Source organism: Eucalyptus grandis, chromosome 10 (assembly GCF_016545825.1).
Source record: "Eucalyptus grandis isolate ANBG69807.140 chromosome 10, ASM1654582v1, whole genome shotgun sequence".
In the NCBI taxonomy this organism is placed as follows: Eukaryota; Viridiplantae; Streptophyta; class Magnoliopsida; order Myrtales; family Myrtaceae; genus Eucalyptus; species Eucalyptus grandis.
In genome coordinates this window covers 2,682,860-2,709,963 of record NC_052621.1, presented here as the reverse complement: position 1 = coordinate 2,709,963, position 27,104 = coordinate 2,682,860, and the positions used below count along the sequence as shown (strand labels likewise).

The 27,104-nt window shown below is 42.0% G+C and overlaps 5 protein-coding genes, 1 non-coding gene and 1 pseudogene across 8 annotated transcripts; 4 read left to right on the top strand and 3 right to left on the bottom strand.

Moving 5' to 3' along the window:
• Positions 1-245: 245 nt before the first annotated feature.
• Positions 246-2,747, bottom strand: LOC104416279. The gene is made up of 3 exons (XR_005547068.1): positions 1,819-2,747; positions 1,296-1,656; positions 246-1,030 (listed from the first exon to the last, which is right to left on the bottom strand). It is a non-coding gene; the product is annotated as a probable leucine-rich repeat receptor-like protein kinase At1g68400 (transcript).
• Positions 2,748-5,120: 2,373 nt separating this feature from the next.
• Positions 5,121-6,379, top strand: LOC120289131 (annotated as a pseudogene).
• Positions 6,380-9,904: 3,525 nt separating this feature from the next.
• Positions 9,905-11,289, top strand: LOC120289130. The gene is made up of 2 exons (XM_039303661.1): positions 9,905-10,266; positions 10,508-11,289. The coding sequence occupies exons 1-2, from the start codon at positions 9,954-9,956 to the stop codon at positions 11,287-11,289; spliced, it is 1,095 nt and encodes a 364-aa protein (XP_039159595.1). The 5' UTR covers positions 9,905-9,953.
• Positions 11,290-11,841: 552 nt separating this feature from the next.
• On the bottom strand, positions 11,842-13,434 carry LOC120289129. The gene is made up of 3 exons (XM_039303660.1): positions 13,206-13,434; positions 12,335-12,422; positions 11,842-12,248 (listed from the first exon to the last, which is right to left on the bottom strand). The coding sequence occupies exons 1-3, from the start codon at positions 13,432-13,434 to the stop codon at positions 11,948-11,950; spliced, it is 618 nt and encodes a 205-aa protein (XP_039159594.1). The 3' UTR covers positions 11,842-11,947.
• A 5,135-nt stretch (positions 13,435-18,569) lies between these two features.
• On the top strand, positions 18,570-20,151 carry LOC104456440. The gene is made up of 2 exons (XM_010071237.2): positions 18,570-18,918; positions 19,170-20,151. The coding sequence occupies exons 1-2, from the start codon at positions 18,606-18,608 to the stop codon at positions 19,964-19,966; spliced, it is 1,110 nt and encodes a 369-aa protein (XP_010069539.2). The 5' UTR covers positions 18,570-18,605; the 3' UTR covers positions 19,967-20,151.
• A 276-nt stretch (positions 20,152-20,427) lies between these two features.
• Positions 20,428-23,235, bottom strand: LOC104421860. Its single transcript, XM_039303998.1, has 6 exons — positions 22,971-23,235; positions 22,780-22,850; positions 22,084-22,132; positions 21,830-21,936; positions 21,017-21,099; positions 20,428-20,929 (listed from the first exon to the last, which is right to left on the bottom strand). Exons 1-6 carry the CDS (start codon positions 23,017-23,019, stop codon positions 20,692-20,694), a joined length of 597 nt encoding a protein of 198 aa, XP_039159932.1. The 5' UTR covers positions 23,020-23,235; the 3' UTR covers positions 20,428-20,691.
• A 559-nt stretch (positions 23,236-23,794) lies between these two features.
• On the top strand, positions 23,795-26,243 carry LOC104456439 (UPF0426 protein At1g28150, chloroplastic). Of its 3 annotated transcripts, none has more exons than XM_039303348.1 (3): positions 23,795-24,005; positions 24,113-24,289; positions 25,783-26,243. In XM_039303348.1, exons 1-3 carry the CDS (start codon positions 23,970-23,972, stop codon positions 25,963-25,965), a joined length of 396 nt encoding a protein of 131 aa, XP_039159282.1. In that variant the 5' UTR covers positions 23,795-23,969; the 3' UTR covers positions 25,966-26,243. The 3 variants fall into 3 exon arrangements, with proteins under 3 accessions (XP_039159282.1, XP_010069537.1, XP_010069538.1); XM_010071235.3 differs by having other exon boundaries at positions 24,107-24,289; XM_010071236.3 differs by having other exon boundaries at positions 23,801-24,005; positions 24,110-24,289.
• Positions 26,244-27,104: the final 861 nt, after the last annotated feature.

Genomic DNA, 27,104 nt, shown 5'->3' with positions numbered 1-27,104 from the left:
GTTCATCTGTGCAACAATTAGAGCTCTGTCGATGCCAGAACCAGAGGCTTGAATTACAGGCTTTATTAATGCTCATTACATAAAGAATAGGAGGATCAATATCTAAACTGTCTGTCTACGATGGCGAATTGCAAAATGCTTCAAGAATGTGAATTTCATTGACGTAGCTAGGCCAGGCTATAATCAATATTTTCATACTCCACATCGCCAAAACTATGATCAGCACTACGTACAACAAGCGTTAAGTCAAAAGATGCACCATGGGGTCGAAGCGCTTTCGTGCGGTATCTGCAATCAATATCATAGGGGATGCCTGTTGAGTAAAACTGAATGCGCATGATCTGCGTTGAAAGAATGAGTTAAGAGTTGGTTCCATGTGCAGCTGGAGCGGCACAACTTGAAGTCCTTTCCTTGAAACGGTCATGGGTTCTTCAGTTGTTATCTTGGTTCCCTATCTCGATCTCTTCTATTCTTCTAAGAAGTTCGCTCGCCTCGGGTCTTCTTTCTGGTACTAAGTCCGTACACTCCAGAGCTATCTCTGTGAGCTTGAGCATGTCGTCGTGCCCTTCCTTGGCAGCAAATATTTCTATATCTAATATATCGGTGGACCACTCGCCTTGCACCGTCTTTTTCACCCACTCGGAAAGATCGCTGGCTGTTCCCTGATTGTCAACCATGGTCTCCCCCGGGTTTCTACCGGTAATGAGCTCTAGTATTATTATTCCGAAACAGTAGATATCAGATTTGTGTGTAAGCTTCTTTCCCTGGGAAAATTCAGGCGTCCTTCCAATTGCTAGATTTTCTAATGACTTCCTTGGTGAAAGTAATGGAAAGAACCCGAAATCTGCTAACTTAGCGCAAAAGTTCTGGTTGCTATGAGAGATAAGAACATTGGAAGACTTGAGATTTGCATGCGGAACTTTCTGAGATGATGACGACTGGTGCAGGAAACTCAGGCCCTTGGCTATGTCCTTAATGATGGACAGTCTCGTGTCCCAAGCCAGAGGTACTTTTCCAGGTCCTCTGTTCTCTGGCACCCAGAAAATAGATTTTAGGGCCAAGCGGTAAAAGTCAAGCACATATCGTAATTAGATGACACGACAACAACGATAAAAAGTAAGCACATATCGTAATTAGATGACACGACAACAACGATAAAAAGTAAGCACATATCGTATTTTGATGACACGACAAAAACGATAACCATAAATCCTTTTGTTGGTGTTTGACAGAGGAAAACATTTTGAGTGATTTTCGGAAATATCCAATGGAAAGGGTAAAGAATCTGGACTAACCATGTAAAAGCTCAAACAAATTGCCATCGGAGACAAATTCATAGACAACCAGCTTTTCCTCCTTGGAATAGTAATAGGATATGACCCTGACAAGGTTTTTGTGCCTCAAATTTCCCAGCATCTGCATATGCTGTTTGAATTCTTTCTGGCCCAGCCCGTTCATGTTGTTGAGTCTCTTAACAGCAACGACTGCACCGGAGTCTAGTGTTGCCTTATAAGTAGTACCGAGTTTCCCTCTTCTGAGTACTTCAGCTGACGCTCTCAGTAGATCATCCAAGTCGAAAGCTTGACTCTCCCCGTTGAAAATATCAAGTTCCACTGTTCTTTCTGGATCCTCCTGCTCTTTGATTGAAGTCTGCTCCTCTCCATCGTCTCAACCGAACCACTGACTGAAAAAGACAACCTCAGAGCATGAAAACCTTTTAAAAGCTATTTTCATCTATTAACTGTCTAACTGTCAAAGCATCAAACGAACGAATGAACCACTCGGAAAGTTCCCATAAATTTCTTACAGATAATGCACAGTTGAGAATGCGCTGCTAGTTTCTAGGATTAATTGGCAAGACTTAGTGTCTTATCCATTCTTACCTCCGTGGTCTTCTCTTGCTTGCTCTTTTCTACCGGACCCCATTTTACAGTAGAACACGACAACGGCCACAGTAAATAAAGGAACCACAACTGCCGCTGCAGCAATAAGAGCAATAATCCATGCTCGTAGACCTTTCTTTGGCTGGGCCGGTGGTGGAATAAATGGAACGAGTGAAGGAGTTGGCGTTGGTGGAATATATGGAGGAGGCGCCACCGCACATGGAGTCTCCAGGGGTCTTCCACAAAGACCTGGGTTGTGATCATAGGAACTACTCGAAACTTTTGAAGAACACGAGTTTGTGGAATAGGGCCCTCTAGATGATTATATGAGACGTTGAAACCTATCAGAGTCAATTGACTCAAAGGCGGGATCCGCCCGCTCAAATTGTTCTCATGCAGCTCTAAATTCTTCAATCTCGGCAGGTCGACATAGTCTAGAGGGATTGGACCGGAGAATCGGTTACCAGAGAGCAACACATCTCGCAGGTATACGAGATTGGTAAGGTTAGGAAGGGGACCGGAGATGGAGTTGTCTCTGAAGCTAAGTCTACTCAGGAAAGTCACATTTTCCAGGAATCCAGGAGGGAGAGACCCTGTGAAGTGCAATTCATCAAGTACAAGGTGGACAACGTGTGAGTTCAAGCAAGAAAGACCAACCCATCTGCTACTGTTGCTAATACAAGGCGGTCCTGACCAATTTGCTCTCAGGCTAAACGTAGGAGACTTCAGATAATCTCTTAGCCTCACCAAATCATCCCTTTCATAAGCATAATAAACACCATGAACACAGAGTGTAATACTTGAAAACTGAGCTACAAGAATCAAAATGGCAAGGCCAAGCAATGCATTAGAAGCCAAGATCATGATCAACAATGGAACTAAAGATGAAAACAAGCATGGGTTTTTTCTTTTTTGTTGATATCAAGAAAACGGAAAATCAAACGGGCTGTGTGTTTTTGCCAGAATTTCATACCTGTTAATCGCTACCCTTTGACGAACTGTGCAAGGCAAGATTCTGCTCAGGAGCGGGCGGAACAAGGAGTCGTTAAAAATTCATGACAAGCCGACAGCTTTGAGGAATATTTGGCAACGATTTTTCATTGTCAAATTGACAGCTATGTTGTTGGTCGGACTTTTCTTCCTTCCTTCCTTCCTTCCTTCACTTCAGGATGAAAAGCGTAGTTCGTGGAAGCAAAGATGACATGAATGGAATCCTGCTCGAGGGAAAGACAGAGTCATGCTCGAGCACGAACTTTGGTCGTCGCTCGTCGAAAGACATGCATCGCCATATTCTATCTGTTTCAAGAATCAACAAGATTATACAAATACGTCGTGGGTCCATGCATGTTCCGACCCTTTGTCATGCCATGCCACGAAGGCTGAGCCGAGCTCACAGGCCCTGAAAGAGGCTACGGACTAAATTTGGGCCTCGTCCAATTGAAAATGACGAACGGCGGGGCTCGAAGGAGCGCTGCTGCCGCTCGGGGAGGCGCGCGGTCACTCTTCGTTCAGGCTTCACGAAGCAGATTGGCCTCGCCGTACCCCTCTCCTCCCTCCCCGAGCTCCGATAGCCGCCGGCATTGAGCGGAGGTGAGCTTTCTCTCTCTCTCTCTCTGGGGCTCCGTCACTTCCTCGTTGGACAAGGTTAAGGCCAGGCGACATTGTGTCGTTTTGTTTCGCGCGTGCTGGTGCATTGGCATTGTATTTCTCTGCCGGTCAGGCCTGGCGAATAGGTGAGGCTAATTATGTGATCCGCCCCGATCGGAAGATGCTTTCCTCGTTCATTCCAAGCTGTCAATTTTTTGATCATTTGCATTTGTTTCAAGCGAGAACTTTTATTCGTGGATCTCGATGAAGACTGGAGGAGACAAATGATTTGACTTCGTGGTTAATTAAGACCTGCTTAGTAATCATCCTATTTTCCTATTTTTCCATTTTATCGTTTCTTGAAATTGGAAAAAGAAAATTGTTTGGTAACGTTGGCTAATTTTTTCATTCATCAAAATAGCTAGTGGCTAGGGAATAATTCTGAAATAAAAGAAGTAAAAAGAAAATTTCTAATTCTTTATTATAGAAACAATTTTTGAAACAATGTTATTTTCTTTTTTCCGTCATTCTTCTTCCTCTTCTTACTGATGGTTAGGCCTTAGGATTGCTAGCGAGGCTCGATCTCGTACACGGCCACCATGAGGTCTGCCTTGCAATGGTCAAGCGAGGTCAACTTCGCTTGACCATGGTGAGGCCGACCTCACTCACCTCGTTGGCCCTTGTCTTTGGCTAATCATTGGCCATCATCAAGGGAAAAAAAGAGGAAAAAAGAAAAGAAAAATTCAAAAATATTAGAAAAATCTCAAAAATTATTAAAAACTAAAATAAATTTAAGTCACAAAAAAATCTGAGGGTCATATCAAACACTTTTCTGTTTTTTATTTTATTTTGAGAATAAACATTTTAGAATCATACCAAATGCATTTTTCTACTCAAGAACTCATCCAAAGAAAATAAATAAATAAATAAATAAACTATTTCTAAACATTAATGTTACCAAACACACCTTTAATTCCAAGATGTTTTCCGAACTGTTTCGGCTCTATGAGCTGGAGAGGCTGTGGATGCTGTTTGATCTCAGCAATGATGATAAATATTTTGTTTTTTAGCTACCCTTCTCATTCAAAAGACACCTTTCTATAGGAAATTGAGATGTATTAACCTCACTGTCCTAGTCTTCTCCGAGCATCATTTACTCTACAATGGGACTGGCTGCAAATTTCTGTATTACTCTACATTTTGTTTTTTAGCTACCCTTCTCATGATATTGCACATAACTACCTAGTGAATTTCTCAGAATCTCTCTCTCTCTCATAAAAAAATCATTGACTGTGGCAATGACCAAAGATCTGGGTTATCATCATTCACAGGACTAATGGATCACCAAAAAGTAGAAAAATAAGTCCTCCTTCATATGGAATAGAGGTTTCTGTGGATTTCACGCTCTCATATGTTTGTGCAACTGAGTTAATTTTCTATTACTCTGCTTTTGGATCCTTCAAAATGTTGACTAGGATGTTTTGCATGTTTCACTACTACGTTGCTTACAAGCACCATTGTGTTGCTTTCAATCAGTCAGTGGATAGGTTTTCAGCACTTGGCGGCTTATTTCTTCGGATTCATTTTGTACAGACAATAATGTTTAGACCAGACCTACAGAAGGGCTTTACTAGCTTTCGGAGCTGTGACATGTCAACTGGCCCACGACTTGATTCTCTTATAAATTGTACGTCTCTTGACTACCGTCTTCAGTTTCTTGCTTAATTTTCTTTAAGATATCACATGGGAGGAGAAGAAACCCAAAGTGATGCGAGTTGAAGCGTAAAACGGGCCATTGAAGTAGGCTTAGGATGACGATCCATGAGAATGGTCTTGCTTCACCATTGAGGAAATGAAAGGAGGCTTTCATTCCTTTTGCTCTCATATGCTTAGATTAACATTTCGCTACGCATTTAACATAGCTTAGGATGTGTAAATGCTATGCAAGAAAAGTAATAGCAATATGCTTGTCGAAGATTAACTGGCTACTATATGAAAATCGTACAGACATATGCAGCACTTTTCTGTTTATCTCCAACCGTGAACTTGCATTGTTCATAGCTGTCCGGCTTATGGTGGGGTCGGCAATTTTTGGAGGCAGGCTTGTGTTTCAAGCCTGTCCTTTCTTGTTACTTTACACCATAGGATGTTAAATTTTGCTCTGTCGAAGCTAAATGCCTAATGTTAACAGGGATATCTGCTCTACCTATGCGTTTTCCACTCAATTTCTCGAGGCGACAATATTTTTCTCTGTTTTGCTCTTATGACAGTTCTTTCCTGTGCGCAGAAACAATATCAGTCATTACAAATGAGGGATGTAACATTGTGGTACGTTTGGCCTTTAATATTTCTACTTCTATTATCCTAGAGTTGATGATAACTACAATGTTTAAATCTCTTGAGGGGATCTGAAAGGGCTTTGACCTGGCAGCACATATTATTCTTGATGAACGTCATGAGCGTGTTTACTCCACAAAGGTTTGTCTATGATCCATGTTTCCTGTGTCGCAGTTTTGATAATATGATATCTGATCTCCTAAGGCTTCCATTAAACGGAGCCTTAACATGAATAACATTCTGGCTCATTGCAGGAAGGTGTGCAGCGAAGTCCATCTCAGTTCAAGCCCTTTTCTCTTTTTCTTTTCCCTTTGTTCTTCTATCAGATACAACAGAAAGCAGAAGAAAGGAAATTGCCGCATTTCGATTTTTTTCCATCTCCGTTTTTCTTTTTACTTTACTTTAGCTCTATGTCTGCCTCAAAGTAAATTCTGTTCATGAAAATATTTTTATCGGAATATTCCATGTTCTGTTTTCACAGAAGCATTGTCGGAGAACTAGATGAGGAACTTGATTCCAATCTGGACTTGTCCAAGCTGAGAGCTTATCGCCTTAAGCCTGTAATTAAGTGATCATGTGCCAACACTGTCAGATGAGCAAGCCGGTCAGAGGGTTTGCTTACCAGGCTTTGCAGTGTATCGTTTCTATGACATAATACATGCGCTACATCAGAGTTTCGTGCTTTTTATTTCGTCCTAATCGTATAGGTTGGTCAATGATCTGTCTAGAGAAAACTTAGTACTATTTGTGATTCTTGCTGATGCAGAAATGTGGTTGACGACCTATCTAATGGGCAGTCACCAGTAGTATCATCAGGAAACCGAAAGGTCGCTGACGGCCCATCTTATGTTTGGTATGTTACAAACTAAACGTTGATTTTGAATATTTGGGTCGTTACTCATTACACCCCATGTGTACTTGGTTGGTGATCCGGTTCTAGACCTCCTTGGTGTGAGGTCGTGCCCCATTATCATATGACTTTGTAGATTTTTGAGACCTTGGAGTGGAGAAATTCCTTATGACTGGCCACAGCATTGAGAATGATAGATTGGTTTCACCTGATTGCACCGATCTATCATCAATTTGGAACAAGGATTCTACTCCTCTGTCCAGGAATTTGATCGATTTGTCGTTCATACTTCAGACATTGTGTCATTCACCCTTTTGCTTAATGGAGATGAGATGGGGCTTGTATTGCATAATCATATTGTATAAGCTAAATGAATCTGAACTGTCAAATCCAGTAGGACCTATAGATGACCCACTTTTTTAGATGGTTCTCATTCAACTTTGATGCATATATTAGGTTCATCTATTGAAACACTACCAAAGATAACTCTTGTACTTTACATTTTGGCCCATCCCATACCAAACCTTACAATTTTATCATCCTAATAGTGCTATAGCTTAGGCTCGCTTAACTTTAGAATTTCAAAGAAAAGTTTACCGTTATATCAAAAGGCATCTCCATAAATTAATTTCAGTTTTTACATATACATTTTACAATTACTCTACCCTTTTTCGGAGCATAATTCATTCATTCCTACCCTATTCGTCATCTTAAAAGCCATTTAGAAGCCACTCCTTATCTAAGCTCTCTTTGGCCCTAATGACCACTCTATGCTCTCATCAAATCGGATCGTTACAGTATCGCTATACCCATAATCGACTATCAAATTCAAAAGCCCTAACACACATTACCAGGACTATAAGATCAGATGAATCCATTCGGCATCTCCAATGGTCAGCGGACAATCGAAACCCCCAGATAGCTAATCCCCACATGTGATCTCAATGGTATTTCACTAAGAAGAAACAAATTTCAATCTTATAACTTCTTTCTTTTTTTGGGTATGGACTGGGGAACGAACTGGCCGAGCTCCGATCGCAGACAAAATTTCCTTCTCTTGCACGCTATTTTACTCTTGAACGTGGAGGACTCCACTTAGAAACCAGTGTAAGAAAATAAGAATAATATCATCTCGATTACCTCAAAACTATGTACCTTCATCTTCCTCGGGGCGAATTTGACTCTGGAGATCTGACTTCGGATGGAGCGATTTGGGATTTACAATATGTTTAGCATTCAATTCCGTGTTCAACGCTCCAACTCCCACTTGGATTCAACGTGCAGACAATCGTAATTAATGACCATCTTATACAATAGTTTTTTCCACATGACATGACGGTGGGATTCTATTTTAGGGGCATCTGCAGTATTAGACGCAATACATAATTACTATCTCTAGTCTTCATCGACGCTAAAGTCAAAGTGTAAACTGCACTAGTTACTTTGGAGATGCCATTAGAGATTTGGGAGTGTGCTCAGGTAAATTCCCTTTTTAACTTCAACTTGTAGATGGCAAGTTTCCTTTGCTACTCCGGGAGCGCAAACCTAACTAGCTGGCTACATAGAGGGGAACTAGCACAATAATCCACCGCCGTGGCCACCGACTTAGCTCCGAGTTTCCCAAGGCAGAAATAAAACTCCGACTATTGGATTCCAAGTCGAATGCCTTAGGTAAAACACGAACTCGAAAGAAAGAAGCCGAATGCTAGATCTGTTCAGTTTGTGGTCCGGTGATTACAGCGTGAAATCGTTCGTGTTTCTCTACCCGTTGTTGAATTATTGATTTTCCACTTGGTCGTTCTTGGTTAGAAATTTGCCATGGACGTTATTGGGAAGTATCTTCGGGAAATCACTCAATCCAGAAAATCTAAATCACATCAACAACGACATGTCACCACTTTATAAATTGATCTTTCACCGCTTAAGACCACTTGCATACCGACAAAATATCCGATTACCTCTTAATTTGAGTAAGATGGGACCTAAAGTCAAGTATGGAGTTGTTTACATTGATGGAGTAGTAAGGCGAATCTATATTATGTATGTGAGATTTTGTGAGGTTATTGTTAATTATTTTAAAAGCTTAAATTTTTTAATTAGACTTTTTAATATAGTATCAGAACCAGTATCATCCATTTGCAAATGCATGTCCACCCTTCATTTGTCATTTTCCACTTCATGAGCCACTCATAATTTGGCCAGCATGTGAGAATATTGAAATATTGTCTCATATCGCTTGACAACGAGTTTTAAATGTATATGGTCTCTCTCCATCTATTAGCTTAAACTTTTGGATTGAACTTTCTGACAATATGTATTTGATATACACACGCATCACCTCGTGGAATTAATTTAATTCTTGTATTTTTCTACTCTGGAATAGCGTTGGCTAAGCTTACCATGTCGGCTGAAAAATCTGAGTTCCACTCACAAATTTCAAGAAAGATCATTACGCAACCAAATTGCGTGCACCGCAAATCAAGAGAGCACTAGATACTGCCTTCTTGACACAAAAGTAAAAGAAACGATGGTGTTCTACACCCGAACCGTAGAATACAAGGTTTAGAACAAGAAATTTCAGCCCCTTTTCGGTCGATCCTTTACGTTGATTCTACGTACCATGAGCCAATCAACTGAGCTTCTCTAGCTTCACAGATCACAACCCACGTCTTCATCCATGTATCTTGTACGAAGACCCTCCTTCATGTAGCAGTTGACCCATGTATTCTGCACGACTCAGCTACCGTATGTATATTTTTACGTGTGTTTGGACTTACTGAGATGAAATGAATCACAGGGTTGACAGCACACGGTGCGAAAGAGCACCGTCCTCGGCCCGTCTTCTCATTTCCGGATTTAATATTATCCTTAAAGTTGACTGGGGCTAAGCACGCTCTTCCTGGTCTTCTGGTTCGTCCTGTGCAGTTAATAAGCAGATAATAATAAGTTAATTACACATGCAAAATCCTCATGACTGCACATGGGGGGTTGTACTGCTCGAGAGTGAAGAGCTGTGTGTACTTGAGATAAGACATTGTATGCCGATTTCCATCCTCGATAGTCAATGCGGATGGAATTTCGAACCCCGGTTGCTACTTCCAATTCAATTCAATTCAACAGATCCAAGATTTTCCAGCTTACTTCATTTATGACATTATTTTTTCTCCTTTCGATATGTCAAACCCTAACTTCGACCTCTCTTTCCCCTCTCTATAAATAAGTGGCATAGACAAGCAAGTTTCTTCAGGCCTTCCACTAACCCTTAGTGTTGCCAAGAAACACTGTCTAGGTTAGTCATGGAAGCCCATAGTACTCCAATGTTCATGACCCTTCTCTTGTTGTTGAGCTCCATTGCCCTCAGCAACGCTGACCTCTATGGCAACCCCTCGCCGCCTCCGCCACTGGCCGGGCCAGCCCCGCCTCCACCCTCAGCTGTGGCCGGGAAGGTGTTCCCGCCCCAGTCGGTCCAATGCAATGACCCGTTCACCAAGTGCTTTGCCCAGAACATCACCTGCCCCCAGCAGTGCCCAGCCTTCAAGCCTGCTGACCCAACTGCCAAGGCCTGTGTCATTGACTGCAACACCCCCAAATGTGAAGCCACTTGCAAGAGTATGTCTCTCAAAACTCTCTCTCTCTCTCTCTCTCAACTTGCATTTCCATGCAGAGACGCTGTATAGACTTCTCCTTAAGAGGCCCGTTCATAGCATTGAATGATTCATGCAGATATATTATATATGCAGTCGAAGATCTTCTTGAATAATAATGAATAATCTGAAAAAAATTATAGTGCACTAGGTAGTAATGCAACATGATTACGCCATTTGAACCATTGCTGGTGTTATAATTGCAGACCGCACAGCCAACTGCAATGGAGTAGGCTCTGCATGCGGCGACCCAAGATTCATTGGAGGCGACGGTATAGTCTTCTACTTCCATGGAGAGACCAACAGCCACTTCGCTCTTGTCTCTGACCAGAACCTTCAAATCAATGCCCGATTCATTGGCCGCCGCCCTGAGGGAAGGAAGCGCGACAACACATGGATCCAAGCCCTAGGCCTGAGGTTCAACCGCCACACCTTCACTCTCTCCGCCAAAAAGGTCGCCCACTGGGACAACAAAGTTGACCAGCTCGCTTTCACCTACGACGACCAGCTGGTCCACATCGCTGACGGCCACCTCTCGAGCTGGTCGGCTCCGAATAGCCCTCTCTCAGTGGAGCGGACTGCTAACCACAATGCCATCACTGTAACTCTTCCTGGCGTCCTGGAACTTTCCGTGACCGTAGTGCCCATCACCAAGGAAGATGACAGGATCCACAATTATCAAATTCCCGCGGACGACTGCTTTGCGCACTTGGAGGTGCAGTTCAGGTTCTTCGATCTCTCGGAGCAGCTGGAGGGCGTGCTGGGGCAGACCTACAGGCCCGATTTCCAGAACCCGGTGAAGAGAGGAGTCGCGATGCCGATCATGGGAGGTGAGAAGAAGTACAGAACGTCCTCTCTCGTGTCCACGGACTGTCAGTACTGCATCTTCAACCCAGAGGCCACGTTGTCTGCAGAGGCGAAGCCGTTGGCATTGAGTCGGCAAACGCAATGGAGTGCACCAGCAGGTTCAGCAATGGACGTGGAGTAGTCTGCCGCCGGTAGAGATAAAGCCATTAATAGGGAATATATATGTACGGTTGCTGGTGGAATAATAATGTTGAGAGTTTTTGGGTTCTGTGATAGGGAAAAAGAAGAAGGAAGACGATACTAAGTTAGATTGCAGTAATATTGTGTACCAGTTAATGCATGTTTTGTATTGGAATAAGTGACTTTCATTTCAACTTCAAGCATTGTATTCTCGCATTGACGCGCACATTTCTCTGAGCCACTATTGGAATTCTTGAAGTTAAAGCAGAGATTCATGCCTGGGATCTCATTTCTTTACTAACCAAATCTCCAAAGCCGAGCTCCGAAATTACAGCTGGATCATGAGCTTTTGAAAGGACATCGTCCCATTCTTGCAAAAACTTAATTAGACTTGGATCCGTAGAAGTAAGAAATTATTATTGAAAACGAAAGTGAGTTGAACTTAGACCAAATCCCGGTCCTCTCATCGTAAAGAGAAATGCTGTCAAAATACGCGTCAGATTGGCAATTTCAAGTTTCTACAATGAATCGATCACAAAAGTCTTTAATACTCTTTTTAAGACATTTGCACCAGGAGGCAGAGCGAGGAAATTTGGTAAGCTTTCAAGGCAATGTAATAATTTAGTGCCAATTCGATGTCTTGTACTACATTTCCTACTTCAAGTAAACATCAAAACTGAGCATGCAGAACTGCACATATGCATCCACTCTTCATTCTTCGATCCTTCCTCGTTGTCAGAACTTTCATATGCTATGCCCAGCAAGCTTTTTACAGGATTTTCCGATTCAATTTTATCCTCTGCTTCTGTTGGCGTGGGATGCTTCTTCACCTGGTCAGCCTTCAATTCGGAAGTCACATGATTATTGTATATGGTGGTTGCTTGATTCGCATTTGGTGGGCTAGAAACCTTTTGCCTCTTAGGCTTGATTTCCACAACTTTCTTGAGGAGAACTTGCTGCCTGCGTTAGATGGACAGTTAGAACTGTTAAGAGGAGGAAAAAACCTAAAATTCCAACCTTGCACGTGCACTGAAAAGAGACAATACCTGATCCCACTCTTTGGTTTTGGCTCGACACAAAGAGGCAAAGGCACGGATGCAGGAGATGAATCTGCTAAACTTGCAGCTCTGTGTCCTTCAATTAAGTAAAAAACTCAATGAAAGCACTGTGACAGGGCCTCCATTCTACCTCTTTTAATGACCTCTACATCTATATGTTATCAAAACAATGACAGAGAAACATTTTGACACATTTTAAAGCCAAGAATTCGCGCATCAATGTCAAAAACTATCCCAATCAAGGCTTCAAACATCAACAAAGTTGACCATCAGTTCTCTGTTCTCCCAATCAAGATCACTTAGGTGGCAACTTAATCATAATAAGACAATAAAGAGATCCTAAACATAATTTTCAATGCGCATGCCAAAAGAAACAATTAACCCAATATGTATACTTTGTTCCAGCAGATACGTCTAACTATAACAAGAAACTGAGATCGCACCTGTTGGTGTTTGCGGAAGCGTGTGTTAATGTGTGTACAAGAGAGTGTTAGAAGAGAGTACAAGGAAACAAAAAAAGAACTTTTTTATTATTGATTATAGTACAAAGGGAAGGGAAGGAGCTTGCTTACATTTGTTGGTTTGCTACGCTCCCCTCTCTTTCCTATTTATAGGGACTAAATACAACATTCTAGATTTATGTGGAATGTTGTCCACTTAGACTTCTTCTAGGAAATTCTAGATTGTAGTTTATCCATTCTTCTTCTAGAGATTTCTACCTTCTACACTTTTCTTTTGCCACCTAAGCTAGATTTTCTTAAGGATTTTTCTTGACTTTTCTAGCTAATATCAATCTTGAAATTTCTAGAAATTGGATCAATAGTTTAACACTCCTCCTTGATTAAATTTCATGTTACACCAAGCTTCTTCCGCAATGTCTCAAACTTGGCTAGTGGTAGTGCTTTAGTAAAGATGTCCGCCACTTGTTCCTCGGTTTTGCAATATTTCAGCTCGATCTCTTCATTATTTTGCTCCTCTCGTATGAAGTGATATTTGATGTCGATATGTTTGGTTCTTCTATGAAATACTGGATTCTTTGATATAGCGATTGCGGACTTATTGTCGCAAAGTATCGGAGTTGCTTCCATCTCGTGCTTCTCCAATGTGTTCTAGAATTCTTTGAAGCCATATTGTTTGATTGGCGATCATTGCAGCTGCAATGTATTCAGCTTCTGCAGTAGACTGTGCCATTGAGTCTTTTTTTTTTTTTTTATGCCCATAAGAATATTGCAGAACCCGGTGAAGGCATAGCCAAGAGTACTTCTCCTATCATCAACCGAACCCGCCCGCCGCTATCGGTGTAGCCAATGAGCTTGGCGTCTATACTTAGGCGATATCGAATGCCATAATCTATGAATTCTCTTGGCAGCTCCAAAGTGAATTTGTCTCGGACTTTGCATGAATCGTGATAGTAAACTTGTCGCATACATAATATCCGGTTGTGTAGCAGTGAGATATAGCAGACTGCTAATCAAACTTCTGTAGAGGGAGGCATCAGTCTTTTTTGCTCCATCTTCTTTCAATAGTTTCTCATTTGTCATGAGCGGAGTTGAAATTGCTTTGCAATAGTTCATCTTGAATTTCTTTAAGAGGTTCTCGATATATTTTTTTTCTGCAAGATAAACACTCCTTCGTTTTGGTCAATCTCGATGCCAAGGAAGTAATGCATCAAGCCCAAGTCCGTCATCTCAAAAGTCTTCATCATTTCTTTTTTGAATTCTTGGATCATTGTCTCATTATTTCCTGTATATATGAGATCATCTACATATAGAGAGACAATGAAAGTGTCGGACTTACCTTGGGTCATGATGTAGAGTGTCGGCTCACTCATACTCCTCCTGAATCCTTGCTTGATGAAGTACTCATCGATTCTACTATACCACGCACGTGGTGCTTGTTTTAACCCATACAAGGCTTTCTTGAGTTTGAGAACTTTTTCTTCTAGGCCTTTGAGTATAAAACCTTGTGGATGTTCTATGTATATTTCTTCTTGAAGATATCCATTTAAGAATGCCGACTTCACATCTAATTGATGGATCTTCCATTCTTTTTGTGCTACTAGGGCTATAAGTGTTCGAATAGTATCGAGGCGAGCAACGGGGGCAAAAGTTTCAATATAGTCGATACCTGGTTGTTGCAAGTATCCTTTCACCACAAGCCTTGCTTTATGCTTCTGGATTGATCCATCCGCGTTGAGCTTCGTCTTGTAAACCCACTTGACGCCAATGATCTCTTTGTCTTTGGGTCGATCGACAAGCTCCCAAGTTTCATTTTTCTCGATCATCTTGATCTCTTCCTCCATGGCTTTTATCCAGACTTCTTCTTTGGATGCTTGTTCGTAGTTTTCTGGTTCCAAAATAGCAAAGTTGCATGTGTCGTAAATTCTTCTTAGGGCTTTTACCCTTAGTACTGGAGACTCTAGAGTAGATTCTTCTTGCGTCACCTTGGAGAGCTTGGTGGAGTTATGTCGTGAGTGGTGGAATTCGGTACTTCTCCTTCTTCTTGTGATGTTGACTCCTCTTGAGTAGGTGGTATGTTTGGCAAGGTGATATACTTCTTCTCGATCTTCTCACTCTCCCAATTCCAGGCAGCATTTTCACAAACTTGACGTCTCGACTAATCATAAGCTTTTTAGTTCTTAAGTTGTAAACCCGATAGCCTTTTGATTGGTCACTGTAGCCAAGGAATATTCCCTTTTCTGTCTTTTCATCTAGCTTACTCCTTCTGTCCACTCCATGCTTCGACTGGAGTTTTATTTTGGACTGCTTTAGTTGGACACCTATTTAACAGGTATACTGCAGTATAAACTGCTTCTGCCCAAAAAGTGTTGGGAAGGCCTTTCTCCTTTAGCATGGACCTCGCCATCTCCATGAAGGTTCTATTCTTCCTTTCTGCTACTCCATTTTGCTCCGAAGCGTAGCCAACAGTCAGTTGATGATGGACTCCTTCATCTTCACAGAATTTATTAAACTCCTTTGAATTGTATTATGTGCTTTTGTCACTCCTTAGGACTTTGATTCTTTGGCCACTTTGATTCTTGACGTGGCTCTTGAATTTTCTGAAGATAGAGAAAACCTCTAATCTTTCTCGAAGAAAGTATACCAACGTCATTCTTGTGTAATCGTCAATGAATAGGTTGAAATATTTATTTTAACTGGGTGTAGGTGTCCTCATCAAACCGCACAGGTTCGTGTGGACAAGTTCCAATGGCTTCTTAGCTCTCCATGCACCTCTAGATATGAAGGACTGTCTCTGTTGTTTTCCAAGAAGACAGCCTTCACAAACATCTGAAATTTCTGTAATGGCTGGAAAATCTCTCATCATATTTTTTCCGATGGAGAGTTTTTAGCCCAGCAAAGTTGAAGTGGCCAAATCTTCGATGTCATAGCCATGAATCATCAAGTTGAGCTTTCATGGCTATATCTTTGACATATTTCCATCGAATAGGAAAATTGTTATTTTTCATCTTAACAAAGGCAATGACATTTTTATATTTTATCATAGATAATGCAGGCATCTCTATTAAAATATAGAGAATACCCATTTTGTATCATTTGGCCCACACTCAAAAGATTTTGTGCAAGACGAGGGACTAGATATACATTATGTATATATTTTGGGCCTTTATTTGTTTCTACGGTAATGGTGCATTTTCCTTTGACATCACTAATGCACCATTGCCCAACTTTACTTGCGATTTCACCGACTTATCAATATCAGTGAATATAGATTCGTTCCCCGTCATGTGATTGCTACACCCACTATCAATGTACCATGTTTCATTTTTATTATCATTTGCCGCTTGGCTTGCATATAATGTATTCTCTTCACTTTCTTTTTTTCTACATAGTTTGCTCGATTATTTGTTTTCGAGCGACAATCTTTTTCTGCGTGGCCATATCTTTTACAAAAACGGTATTGTTTTTTATTTTTAACCAACAATCCTTCTACAAATGATTTATTTTCTTGCAAATACCACAAGGTGGATAATTTTCCTTTTTTATAGTTTCTCCTCCTTTTTTATTTTTCCATGAGCTCCTTCCATCATTTTTAGATTGATGAGACCGTATATTTACTTTAGACTGAAAGGCATTTTTAACTGAATCTTCATCTTGTGCCATTAGTCTTTTCTCGTGTGCTTCTAGAGAACCTATTAATTCACTCACTGATAGGGTCGTCAAGTCCTTAGTTCCTTCAATAGTTGTAACTATGGAGTTGTATTTTTTGGTAAGTGACACCAATATTTTCTCAACAACCCTTTGATCAGTTATCCCATCTCCATAGGCTCTCATTTGATTAACTAGTTCCTTTAATTTTCCATAATATTCTTGTACGGTCTCATAATTTTTCATTTTAGAAATCTCAAAATCTCTTCTCAGAATTTGAAGGCGAATAGTGCGTATCTTTTCCAATCCTTGAAACTCTTCTCGTAGTATTTCTCAAGCCCCTTTTGCAGTCCTTGCTCCAATTATTCTTGGAAATACGGTTTCTGAGAGTGCTTGCTGGATAAAGTATAGTGTCCTTGCATCCTTTTGTAGTTGATTCTTTGAAACACTTGCACCTTCTTGCGGAGCCTCACAACATTTTTCCACGATGTCCCACAAGTCTTGAGTCATCAAGAATGTAGTCATTTTTATGCTCCAAAAATCATAGTTGTTCCCATCAAAAATGGGGATGGGAAATGAGGATGAGGTAGAGTTGGTCATGGTTTAGTTATTGGGTATTTGGAAAGGGTGGTTTTAGGAATGGGTAGGTAGGACAAACACCCAATACCAACCAAAAACGTGGCTCTGATACCACCGTCGATGTTTGCAGAAGCGTGTGTTAATGTGTGTGCAATGGAGTGTTAGAAGAGAGTACAAGGGAACAAAAAAAAAGAACTTTTTTATTATTGATTATAGTACAAAGGGAAGCTTGCTTACATTTGTTGGTTTGCTACGCTCCCGCTCTTTCCTATTTATAGGGATTAAATACAACATTCTAGATTTATGTGGAATATTGTCCACTTAGGCTTCTTTTAAGAAATTCTAGATTGTAGTTTATCCATTCTTCTTTTAGAGATTTCTACCTTCTACACTTTTCTTTTGCCACCTAAGCTAGATTTTCTTAAGGATTTTTCTTGACTTTTCTAGTTAATATCAATCTTGAAGTTTCTAGAAATTGGATCAATAGTTTAACAGCACCGCTACATTGCCTTGATATTATTGAAATCTTGTTCCATTTTGCTTGATAACGGATCTTAAATTTTTCTTATATTGATGTGATCTCCCTCCACCTATCAGTTTAAACTTTTATGAATATCCTTTAGTCACTAAAGTCACCTCATGGAAGTAAATTTAATCTCATATTTGGGATAGCTTACCATTTCAGCTGAAAAAATTGAGTTCAACTTACATGTTTCAAGAAAGATCATTACGCAACCAAATTGCGTGCACCGCAAATCAAGAGAGCACTAGATGCTGCCTTCTCGACACAAAACTCAAAGAAACGATGCTGTTCTACACCCGAACGGTAGAATACAAGATTTTGAACAAGAAATTTCAGCCCCTTTTCGGTCGATCCTTTACGTTGATTCTACGTACAATGAGCCAATCAACTGAGCTTCTCTAGCTTCACAGATCACAACCCACGTCTTCATCCATGCATCTTCTACGAAGACCCTCCTTCATGTAGCAGTTGACCCATGTATTCTGAACGACTCAGCTACCGTATGTATATTTTTACGTGTGTTTGGACTTGCTGAGATGAAATGAATCACAGGGTTGACAGCACACGGTGCGAAATAGCACCGTCCTTGGCCCGTCTTCTCATTTCCGTATTTTATATTATCCTTAAAGTTGACTGGGGCTAAGCACGCTCTTCTTGGTCTTCTGGCTCGTCCTGTGCAGTTAATAAGCAGATAATAATAAGTTAATTACACATGCAAAATCCTCATGACTGCACATGGGGGGTTGTACTGCTCGAGGGCGAAGAGCTGTGTGTACTTGAGATAAGACATCGTATGCCGATTTCCATCCTCGAGAGTCAATGCGGATGGAATTTCGAACCCCGGTTGCTACTTCCAATTCAATTCGATTCAACAGATCCAAGATTTTCCAGCTTACTTCATTTATGACATTATTTTTTCTCCTTTCAATATTTCAAACCCTAACATCTATCTCTCTTTCCCCTCTCTATAAATAAGTGGCATAGCCAAGCAAGTTTCTTCAGGCCTTCCACTAACCCTTAGTGTTGCCAAGAAACACTGTCTAGGTTAGTCATGGAAGCCCATAGTACTCCAATGTTCATGACGCTTCTCTTGTTGTTGAGTTCCATTGCCCTCAGCAACGCTGACCTCTATGGCAACCCCTCGCCATCCCCACCGCTGGCCGGGCCAGCCCCGCCTCCACCCTCAGCCGTGGCCGGGAAGGTGTTCCCACCCCAGTCGGTCCAATGCAATGACCCGTTCACCAAGTGCTTTGCCCAGAACATCACCTGCCCACAGCAGTGCCCATCCTTCAAGCCTGCTGACCCAACTGCCAAGGCCTGTGTCATTGACTGCAACACCCCAAAATGTGAAGCCACTTGCAAGAGTATGTCTCTCAAATCTCTCTCTCTCTCTCTCTCTCTCTCTCTCTCAACTTGCATTTCCAAGCAGAGAAGCTGTATAGACTTCTCTTTAAGAGGCCCGTTCATAGCATTGAATGATTCATGCAGATATATTATATATGCAGTCGAAGATCTTCTTGAATTATAATGAATAATCTGAAAAAAATTCTAGTGCACTAGGTAGTAATGCAACATGATTACACCATTTGAACCATTGCTGGTGTTATAATTGCAGACCGCACAGCCAACTGCAATGGAGTAGGCTCTGCATGCGGCGACCCAAGATTCATTGGAGGCGACGGTATAGTCTTCTACTTCCATGGAGAGACCAACAGCCACTTCGCTCTCGTCTCTGACCAGAACCTCCAAATCAATGCCCGATTCATCGGCCGCCGCCCTGAGGGAAGGAAGCGCGACAACACATGGATCCAAGCCCTAGGCCTGAGGTTCAACCGCCACACCTTCACTCTCTCCGCCAAAAAGGTCGCCCACTGGGACAACAAAGTTGACCAGCTCGCTTTCACCTACGACGACCAGCTGATCCACATCGCTGACGGTCACCTCTCGAGCTGGTCGGCTCCGAATAGCCCTCTCTCAGTGGAGCGGACTGCTAACCACAATGCCATCACTGTAACTCTTCCTGGCGTCCTGGAACTTTCCGTGACCGTAGTGCCCATCACCAAGGAAGATGACAGGATCCACAATTATCAAATTCCCGCGGACGACTGCTTTGCGCACTTGGAGGTGCAGTTCAGGTTCTTCGATCTCTCGGAGCAGCTGGAGGGCGTGCTGGGGCAGACCTACAGGCCCGATTTCCAGAACCCGGTGAAGAGAGGAGTCGCGATGCCGATCATGGGAGGTGAGAAGAAGTACAGAACGTCCTCTCTCGTGTCCACGGACTGTCAGTACTGCATCTTCAACCCAGAGGCCACGTTGTCTGCAGAGGCGAAGCCGTTGGCATTGGAGTCGGCAAACGCAATGGAGTGCACCAGCAGGTTCAGCAATGGACGTGGAGTAGTCTGCCGCCGGTAGAGATAAAGCCATTAATAGGGAATATATATGTACGGTTGCTGGTGGAATAATAATGTTGAGAGTTTTTGGGTTCTGTGATAGGGAAAAAGAAGAAGGAAGACGATACTAAGTTAGATTGCAGTAATATTGTGTACCAGTTAATGCATGTTTTGTATTGGAATAAGTGACTTTCATTTCAACTTCAAGCATTGTATTCTCGCATTGACGCGCACATTTCTCTGAGCCACTATTGGAATTCATGAAGTTAAAGCAGAGATTCATGCCTGGGATCTCATTTCTTTACTAACCAAATCTCCAAAGCCGAGCTCCGAAATTACAACTGGATCATGAGCTTTTGAAAGGACATCGTCCCATTCTTGCGAAAAACTTAGTTAGACTTGGATCCGTAGAAGAAATTATCATCGAAAACGAAAGTGAGTTGAACTTAAACGAAATCCCGGTCCTCTCATCGTAAAGAGAAATGCTGTCAAAACACGCGTCAGATTGGCAATTTCAAGTTTCTATAATGAATCGATCACAAAAAGTCTTTCTATACTCTTTCTAAGACATTTGCACCAGGAGGCAGACCGAGGAAATTTGGTAAGCTTTCAAAGCAATGTAATATATTAGTGCCAAACGATACACTCGAACCAAATTCGATGTCTTGTACTACATTTCCTACTTCGAGTAAACATCAAAACTGAGCATGCAGAACTGCACATATGCATCCACTCTTCATTCTTCGATCATTCCTCGTCGTCAGAACTTTCATATGCTATGCCCAGCAAGCTTTTTACAGGATTTTCCGATTCAGTTTTATCCTCTGCTTCTGTTGGCATGGGATGCTTCTTCACCTGGTCAGCCTTCGATTCGGAAGTCACATGATCATTGTATATGGTGGTTGCCTGATTCGCATTTGGTGGGCTAGAAACCTTTTGCCGCTTAGGCTTGATTTCGACAACTTTCTTGAGGAGAACTTGCTGCCTGCAATAGATGGTCAGTTAAAACTGTTAAGAAGAGGAAGAAACCTGAACATTCCAACCTTGCACGTGCACTGAAAAGAGACAATACCTGATCCCACTCTTTGGCTTTGGTTCAACACGAAGAGGCAAAGGCACGGATGCAGGAGATGAATCTGCTAAACTCGCAGCTCTGTGTCCTTCAATTAAGTAAAAAACTCGATGAAAGCACTGTGACAGGGCTCCCATTCTTCCTCTTTTAATGACCTCTACATCTATACGTTATCAGAACAATGACAGAGAAACATTTGGACACATTTTAAAGCCAAGAATTCATGCATCAATGTCAAAAAACTATCCCAATCAAGGCTTCTAACATCAACAAAGTTGACCATCAGTTCTCTGTTCAACCAATCAAGATCACTTAGGTGGCAACCTAATCATAACAATACAATAAAGAGATCCCAAACAAAATTTTCAATGCGCATGCCAGAAGAAACAATTAACCCAATACGTATACTTTGTTCCAGCAAATATGACTTTGTAACTATAAAACTGAGATCACACAGCTAGATTGCCTTTACATTAAACTACAATGACCGGCCACCAAAGAAGAGCCAAAAACATAAAAACCCCAGAACACCTAGGTAGAATCATGCACAATATCCCATGAAAGCCTCATACAAAGTCCAATCCCAAAGAGCACAAGTATGGAAATTTTCATTGCACTATTACCATATTTGCATAAAAACTAGACTAATCTTGTTAGCCAATATCGACAGTGAAGTACACTCCTTCAAATGCAATGTAAACCTAAAAAAAAGCATCATCTTCACAATATTGACCTCACCAATCTCAATGCTCCATCATAAATGCATCAAACTTTCACCCAAAAACAAAAGAGAACCCAAACATTGAAGGATATTTTAAATGCAGCAAATGCTCGTTTTTCAGTGCGGCGTAGAAGGCGTTCTGCATCCTCCTCAGCTTCCATTTGTTCCTTGAGATATAGCAGATCATCACTGTCCAGGGCTGCACAATGAAGCCCAAACAAAGTTCTAGAAAGTAAAGGCAGAAAGAAAAAGGAAAGAGATAAAACTGTGAAAAAACCCAGGAATGAGCTTTCCCATCACTTCACTGGGTGCACCGCAGCGAAAGTTTGTCTACAACTATGCCTACCTCCTCGTCCATGAAGGTAACCTCCACGTTCTCCAGCAACCTCTTGCATCTGCTTGTATCAGCCACCCGGTAAAGGCCAAGATCCCTGCCCGGGCATGTTATCAGAAAACCATCCTAATGCAAATGCTTAATGGAGATCGGGACTGAAGTAAAATTATATGGCGAAACAGACTCCTGTTCTCGACCCGCTAACTAAAAAACAGTCTTTATAATCTATCAAGTCAGTGCCCGAACCGTAAATTACACTAACTAGTACATTTCCATGTTCTAGAACAAAATTAACCAAGAGCTGATGCACGTATTCTTACATCAATGCCACAGGCATGATCACTGTAAAACGACAATCACGTAAAATTTCTGCAGACCCGTCTTAGTCCAGAACATATGAACAGAGGAACCCAAGTTCCTAGCCTAGGACACAATCCCAATGTGCAGCTTCTCGGGCACAACACACTTCAGTCCACGGGAACTTTTCTTTCATTTAATCCCATCGTCATCTATATTTTAAGTAACATCCTAAGAACATTATCCCACCAGAAAAGCTAACCCAAATTGAACCATTGATATAATCTACCCGTTCCAAGCACCATGGAGGCCAGGCGCTACCATGCAACACACGCACCAAACAAGACTCAAGCTCGATCAGGTTCAGAAGAGACAGGAGACAGGGTGGGGCGGGAGATGGATGGGGCTAACCTTGGCGACCATGCGCTGGAACGTGATGTCCTCGTCGTCTATTTTGTCCTTCCCCTTCCCCCATTTCTTATCTGTTCCGCAAATCACGACACGACCCAGAATCCCATTTCAGCCCCCACGAATCTCCACAAACCAAACCAGAGAGAGAGAGAGAGGGAGAGAAATCGACACGAAGAACTCGAAGATCCTACCTTTGGGATCGCTGAGGTTGGTGTACTCGCGGACTTCCCTTCCGGCCATAAATTTCGCGGCAGAAACGGCGAGCACCCGCGGGACCCCCACCGAACAACCCTAGTCGCTCCACCGCCGACGACAGCGACAGCAACACCCGAGCGATCGAAATCAAAGCGAAATCTGCAGGGCAGAGGGAGCGAGCGAGCGAGAGAGAGAGAGAGAGAGAGCTGGGGGGAATTTTCGAGAGCTGGAAGAACACGGAAGGGAAGGAAGCCTCAGGCTACCAATGAATCTTCTAGATTTTACAGCGATCGGCGGTGATACGAGGAGGTTGCAGGAGAAGGCCCGTTGGAAGCCCGAACTGTCCGAACCGAACCGCCCTCCTCGGGCCTCTTCCGTTGGGTTCGGCCCGGCCCGTCGGTAGCTCGCTGCCGTCTTGTCGTACGAGGAGGGAGGGTGTTCATTTTTTGTCCAGACAAATTGTGAGGGAGAAAAGTCATCCATAAAATTTGCTGAAAATTAATGCAGCATACCAATTTATTTTAAAAAAGTCTCAACAGTTTTGTGCATCGTTCCTCTTTTCTCATTAAAAAGAAAAGACCATCATTCTTATTGACAGTTTATTTTTGAATTCAAGCTCACCTATGACCTACCAATCGGCTTGGCGAGGAACTTTTTTTTTTTTTTTGAGTTAATGAATTATGTATCGGCTGTATTGAAATGTAAATAGCTACCCCTAAATCTCTAGATACATTAATTTATATGCTCTGTAAGAGACAAAGAAATTCTAATATCATGGAAATCACAAAAAATGCATGCCTTGCCATTTTTTAAGGAAGCAATCAAATTACCCACGAAATTCTATCAACTTAAAGCAGGCTCGAGCCCCACCCCGAGCCCGACAGCGACGCGCATCTTCTTCTCCGGCGAACACTCCGGATTCTCAGTCCGTCCGTCCGTCCTCCGCCGCGACCGCCGTTTCGAGAAGCAGCTCCGACGCCGCAGCGCGCTCGAACATGTCTCTTCTCTTCAACCCTCCTACGTTTGCACCGGTTCGTCGTCCATCTCTCTCTCTCTCTCTCTCTCTCTCTCTGAGCACAATTCGTGACTCTCGTGCGCGCTGTTCGTTCTAATCGATTCTTGGATTCGTCAGCAGCAGAAGTTAAGGAAACCCGATTTGGGGGACCGTAGGAGACTCAACCCGCCGTCGCGGTCTCTATTTTTCAGTACGGAGAAGAGGGTCTTCGGCAGAAGGCTCGGTGACTACCGTGGGAACGGAGTCCGGGCGTTTTTCTTCAATCCCACGGAAGAGCGCATCATTAAAGAAGCTCTCAAGGTACTCCTTGATTAACTTGATTCTTGCGCTGTTGCCTAATGCTTGGCGGTTGCTATTGGGTCTTGGGATGGACAATTAGAGAGCTTTAGGATTTAAGCGGCAATTGTTTTTGTTGAGCTAACTGGATGATGTGCCAACATTGAAGCTGCATGGTCTAGAACTTGGTAGCATATATGAGATTAGACATGGTTAAGAGGAATCAAGGGGCTCTAACTTAAAGGATTTGAAAATGGGGTGTTTGATTTTTCTTGAGAGCCTTCTCTGTAGGTGCAGAAGTTTTGATGATTTTCTGGGGTTTCCTATAAGAGCTATTAGCATGCCAAACATCTTGCCTCTTCCAAGATTTGCTTTTTTCCGCCAAACAAGTTCAAAAGATTGATCTGCTATTTCTAGACGAGGTGCATTTTTGGGCATTGCCAAAACATTAACCCGACTTAAACTGAATTGCTGCATCTGCAAGAGCTTAAAGAAAGGTTGAAAATTAACACTTGTTGGATTGGGACTTGTTGATGTGTGTGTGTTGCGGAAACACATTAATAACTACTTATTTGAGGCTTCAGAATCATTTGAAGGGAGGGGTTCCTCTGAGATGGGACTTTTCTTTGCAAGTTGTTTCAATCATTTGTATATTGGGTAGCCTGAGATAGGGGGGAGCAGGCTTACTGTTCCTGCTTCATCATCCTGATATAGAAGCAATAGAATGCAAAGAATAAAAGCTCAGATAGAGGGTTGTCATAGTTAAATTTTCATGGTCAGACCATCTATCATTGGCGCAGGCTGGTAAGAATTTCTTTAGGCAATGATTCGTGTATAGAGTTCCCAAGGCTTACTGTTTGTGGTTGTAAGCTTCAAGAAACAAGTAAGAAGGAAAAAGGGGTTGTGAGATCTGGCATGTCTTATGGGTTCTACTAGTTAGAGGTTATGAGCTAGTAAAGTCTACTTGTGAAAGTAATGAGTCTAATAGATAAAGTGGATTTGTCATTATTAAAATCAAGAGGAAAAGGGGAAACTTGATCAGATCATGGAATTTTATGAAGTGTGCATAGAAGGGCCTCAAGCTTATTTGTCTTAAGGTAGATCATGAAAAATATACGTTAGAGAGTTTCAAACTCTTAAAAGTATCACTCCTGGGACTCTAGGACCCTAGTAGTTCTCTCTGCCGAATGAGAATGAGAGTCCGGGACAAGAGCCATATGTTTAGGCTTCATTACCATACTGATCCAATTAATCCTTGACTGTGTAATTTCACCAGATGCTTATGAGTAACCAAATTTAAGTCAAACAAGCTTCTATATGTCTATCTTATGATGTGCCAAAAAGATCTTGATTGTTGTAAGTCACGAATTTGAAGGGAAAATTGTATTGCAATTTGTACCCGTTGCAGCTTTAGCGCTTACGACAGTTGACTCCTAAGTCAGCAAGAATGCTCTATGCTCCTCCATAAAGATTCAAATTCAATTGCCACCATCTATTTATAACCTATATCTGTTCAGGAACCGGTTGCTTTCATGGGTGGGATGTTTGCGGGTATTCTGAGGCTCGATCTGAATGAAGATCCACTAAGGGAGTGGGTTACCAGAACGGTGGAAGCTTCAGGGATTTCTCAGGAGGAGCTTGATGCAGAAGGATCCAAAGAAGCAGAAGAAGATGCCCCTCAACAGATTGAGATTGAATGAAGGTCGGGTCAATAATCGCATTATACCTTCACTGCATAGTGTAAACGGAAGCTGAAATAGCATGGAAATAAAGTAAATTATCCATGGACATTTTGTATCTGTTGTGAACAAACGGCGGCATTGGTTAATTTCTTGAAAAAAAAAAAGCTGTTCTTTCGCTAGTTTGTGGAAATTCTAAATGTGAGATTGGTCCGTGGTCATGGCCCCTTGTATCAATCTAACTGATAAATGATAACCCGGTCATGGTATTGAAGTGGCCAAGTATGATTTTATGCTGAGTTGCATCCATGTTCTGGCAATTGTGCAACTGGCGGCAGCGGCGGCGGCGGCTGCTGCTTCTTCTTCCACCACATTATGACTGTTTTAGTCTCTCTCTCTCTCTCCTGGTATTGAAGTGTATATTAATTATTTTCTTTTATGTTGGGGCAAATAAGAAATACCCGAAAAAAGGTGTAAGTCCCTGGAGAAAATGTCTGATAATTCGTGGTGCTCAGGAACTCAATGGAACCAGCTGCCATTGATTATTGTTAAGAACATCTCTCTGATTGTGAGTTAAATGTTGCTCTTGAGACACATTTTTTTTTTTTTTTTTTTTATCTATCCTAATTAGAATCCTTTGATATTTTGGCCGACGATCACCTGAAGTTATATTGCTTCCCAAGAAATTTTGCAACACCAGACGCACGTTGTCAATAGAAACATCAATTGTCATCGCTCGAACGTGAGTAGCTCACCTGCTTACCTTTGATAAGCACATGGGGCCATATAAATGCAGTTGAATTCGCTCTTTTTTCAATTGACCAGTGAGATAGACAATTGAAATTGTTTTATGCAAACACAAGAATATTCCCAAGAACCTAGGATCAATTCAATCACAGGGTAGACAAAAGAAATGTACGGTAAATTCTTGCCAAGACTTGTCCTCGCAGTGATCTGAGTCATCGGATGCAGGAGGCCGGCAAAATCCTACGGTTCATGTCAGGCTAGGTAAGTCTGTTCGCGATGATTGTTTTCCTGGAAATTCAGTGTGGTCCTCCGTTTTTGGACACCTCAAGATCATACACATAAATTTCACTGGCTTAGGGTGATTGAAAGTGCCATGATTGCCTGGAATTTAAGAACCAAAACCAGCATTGATT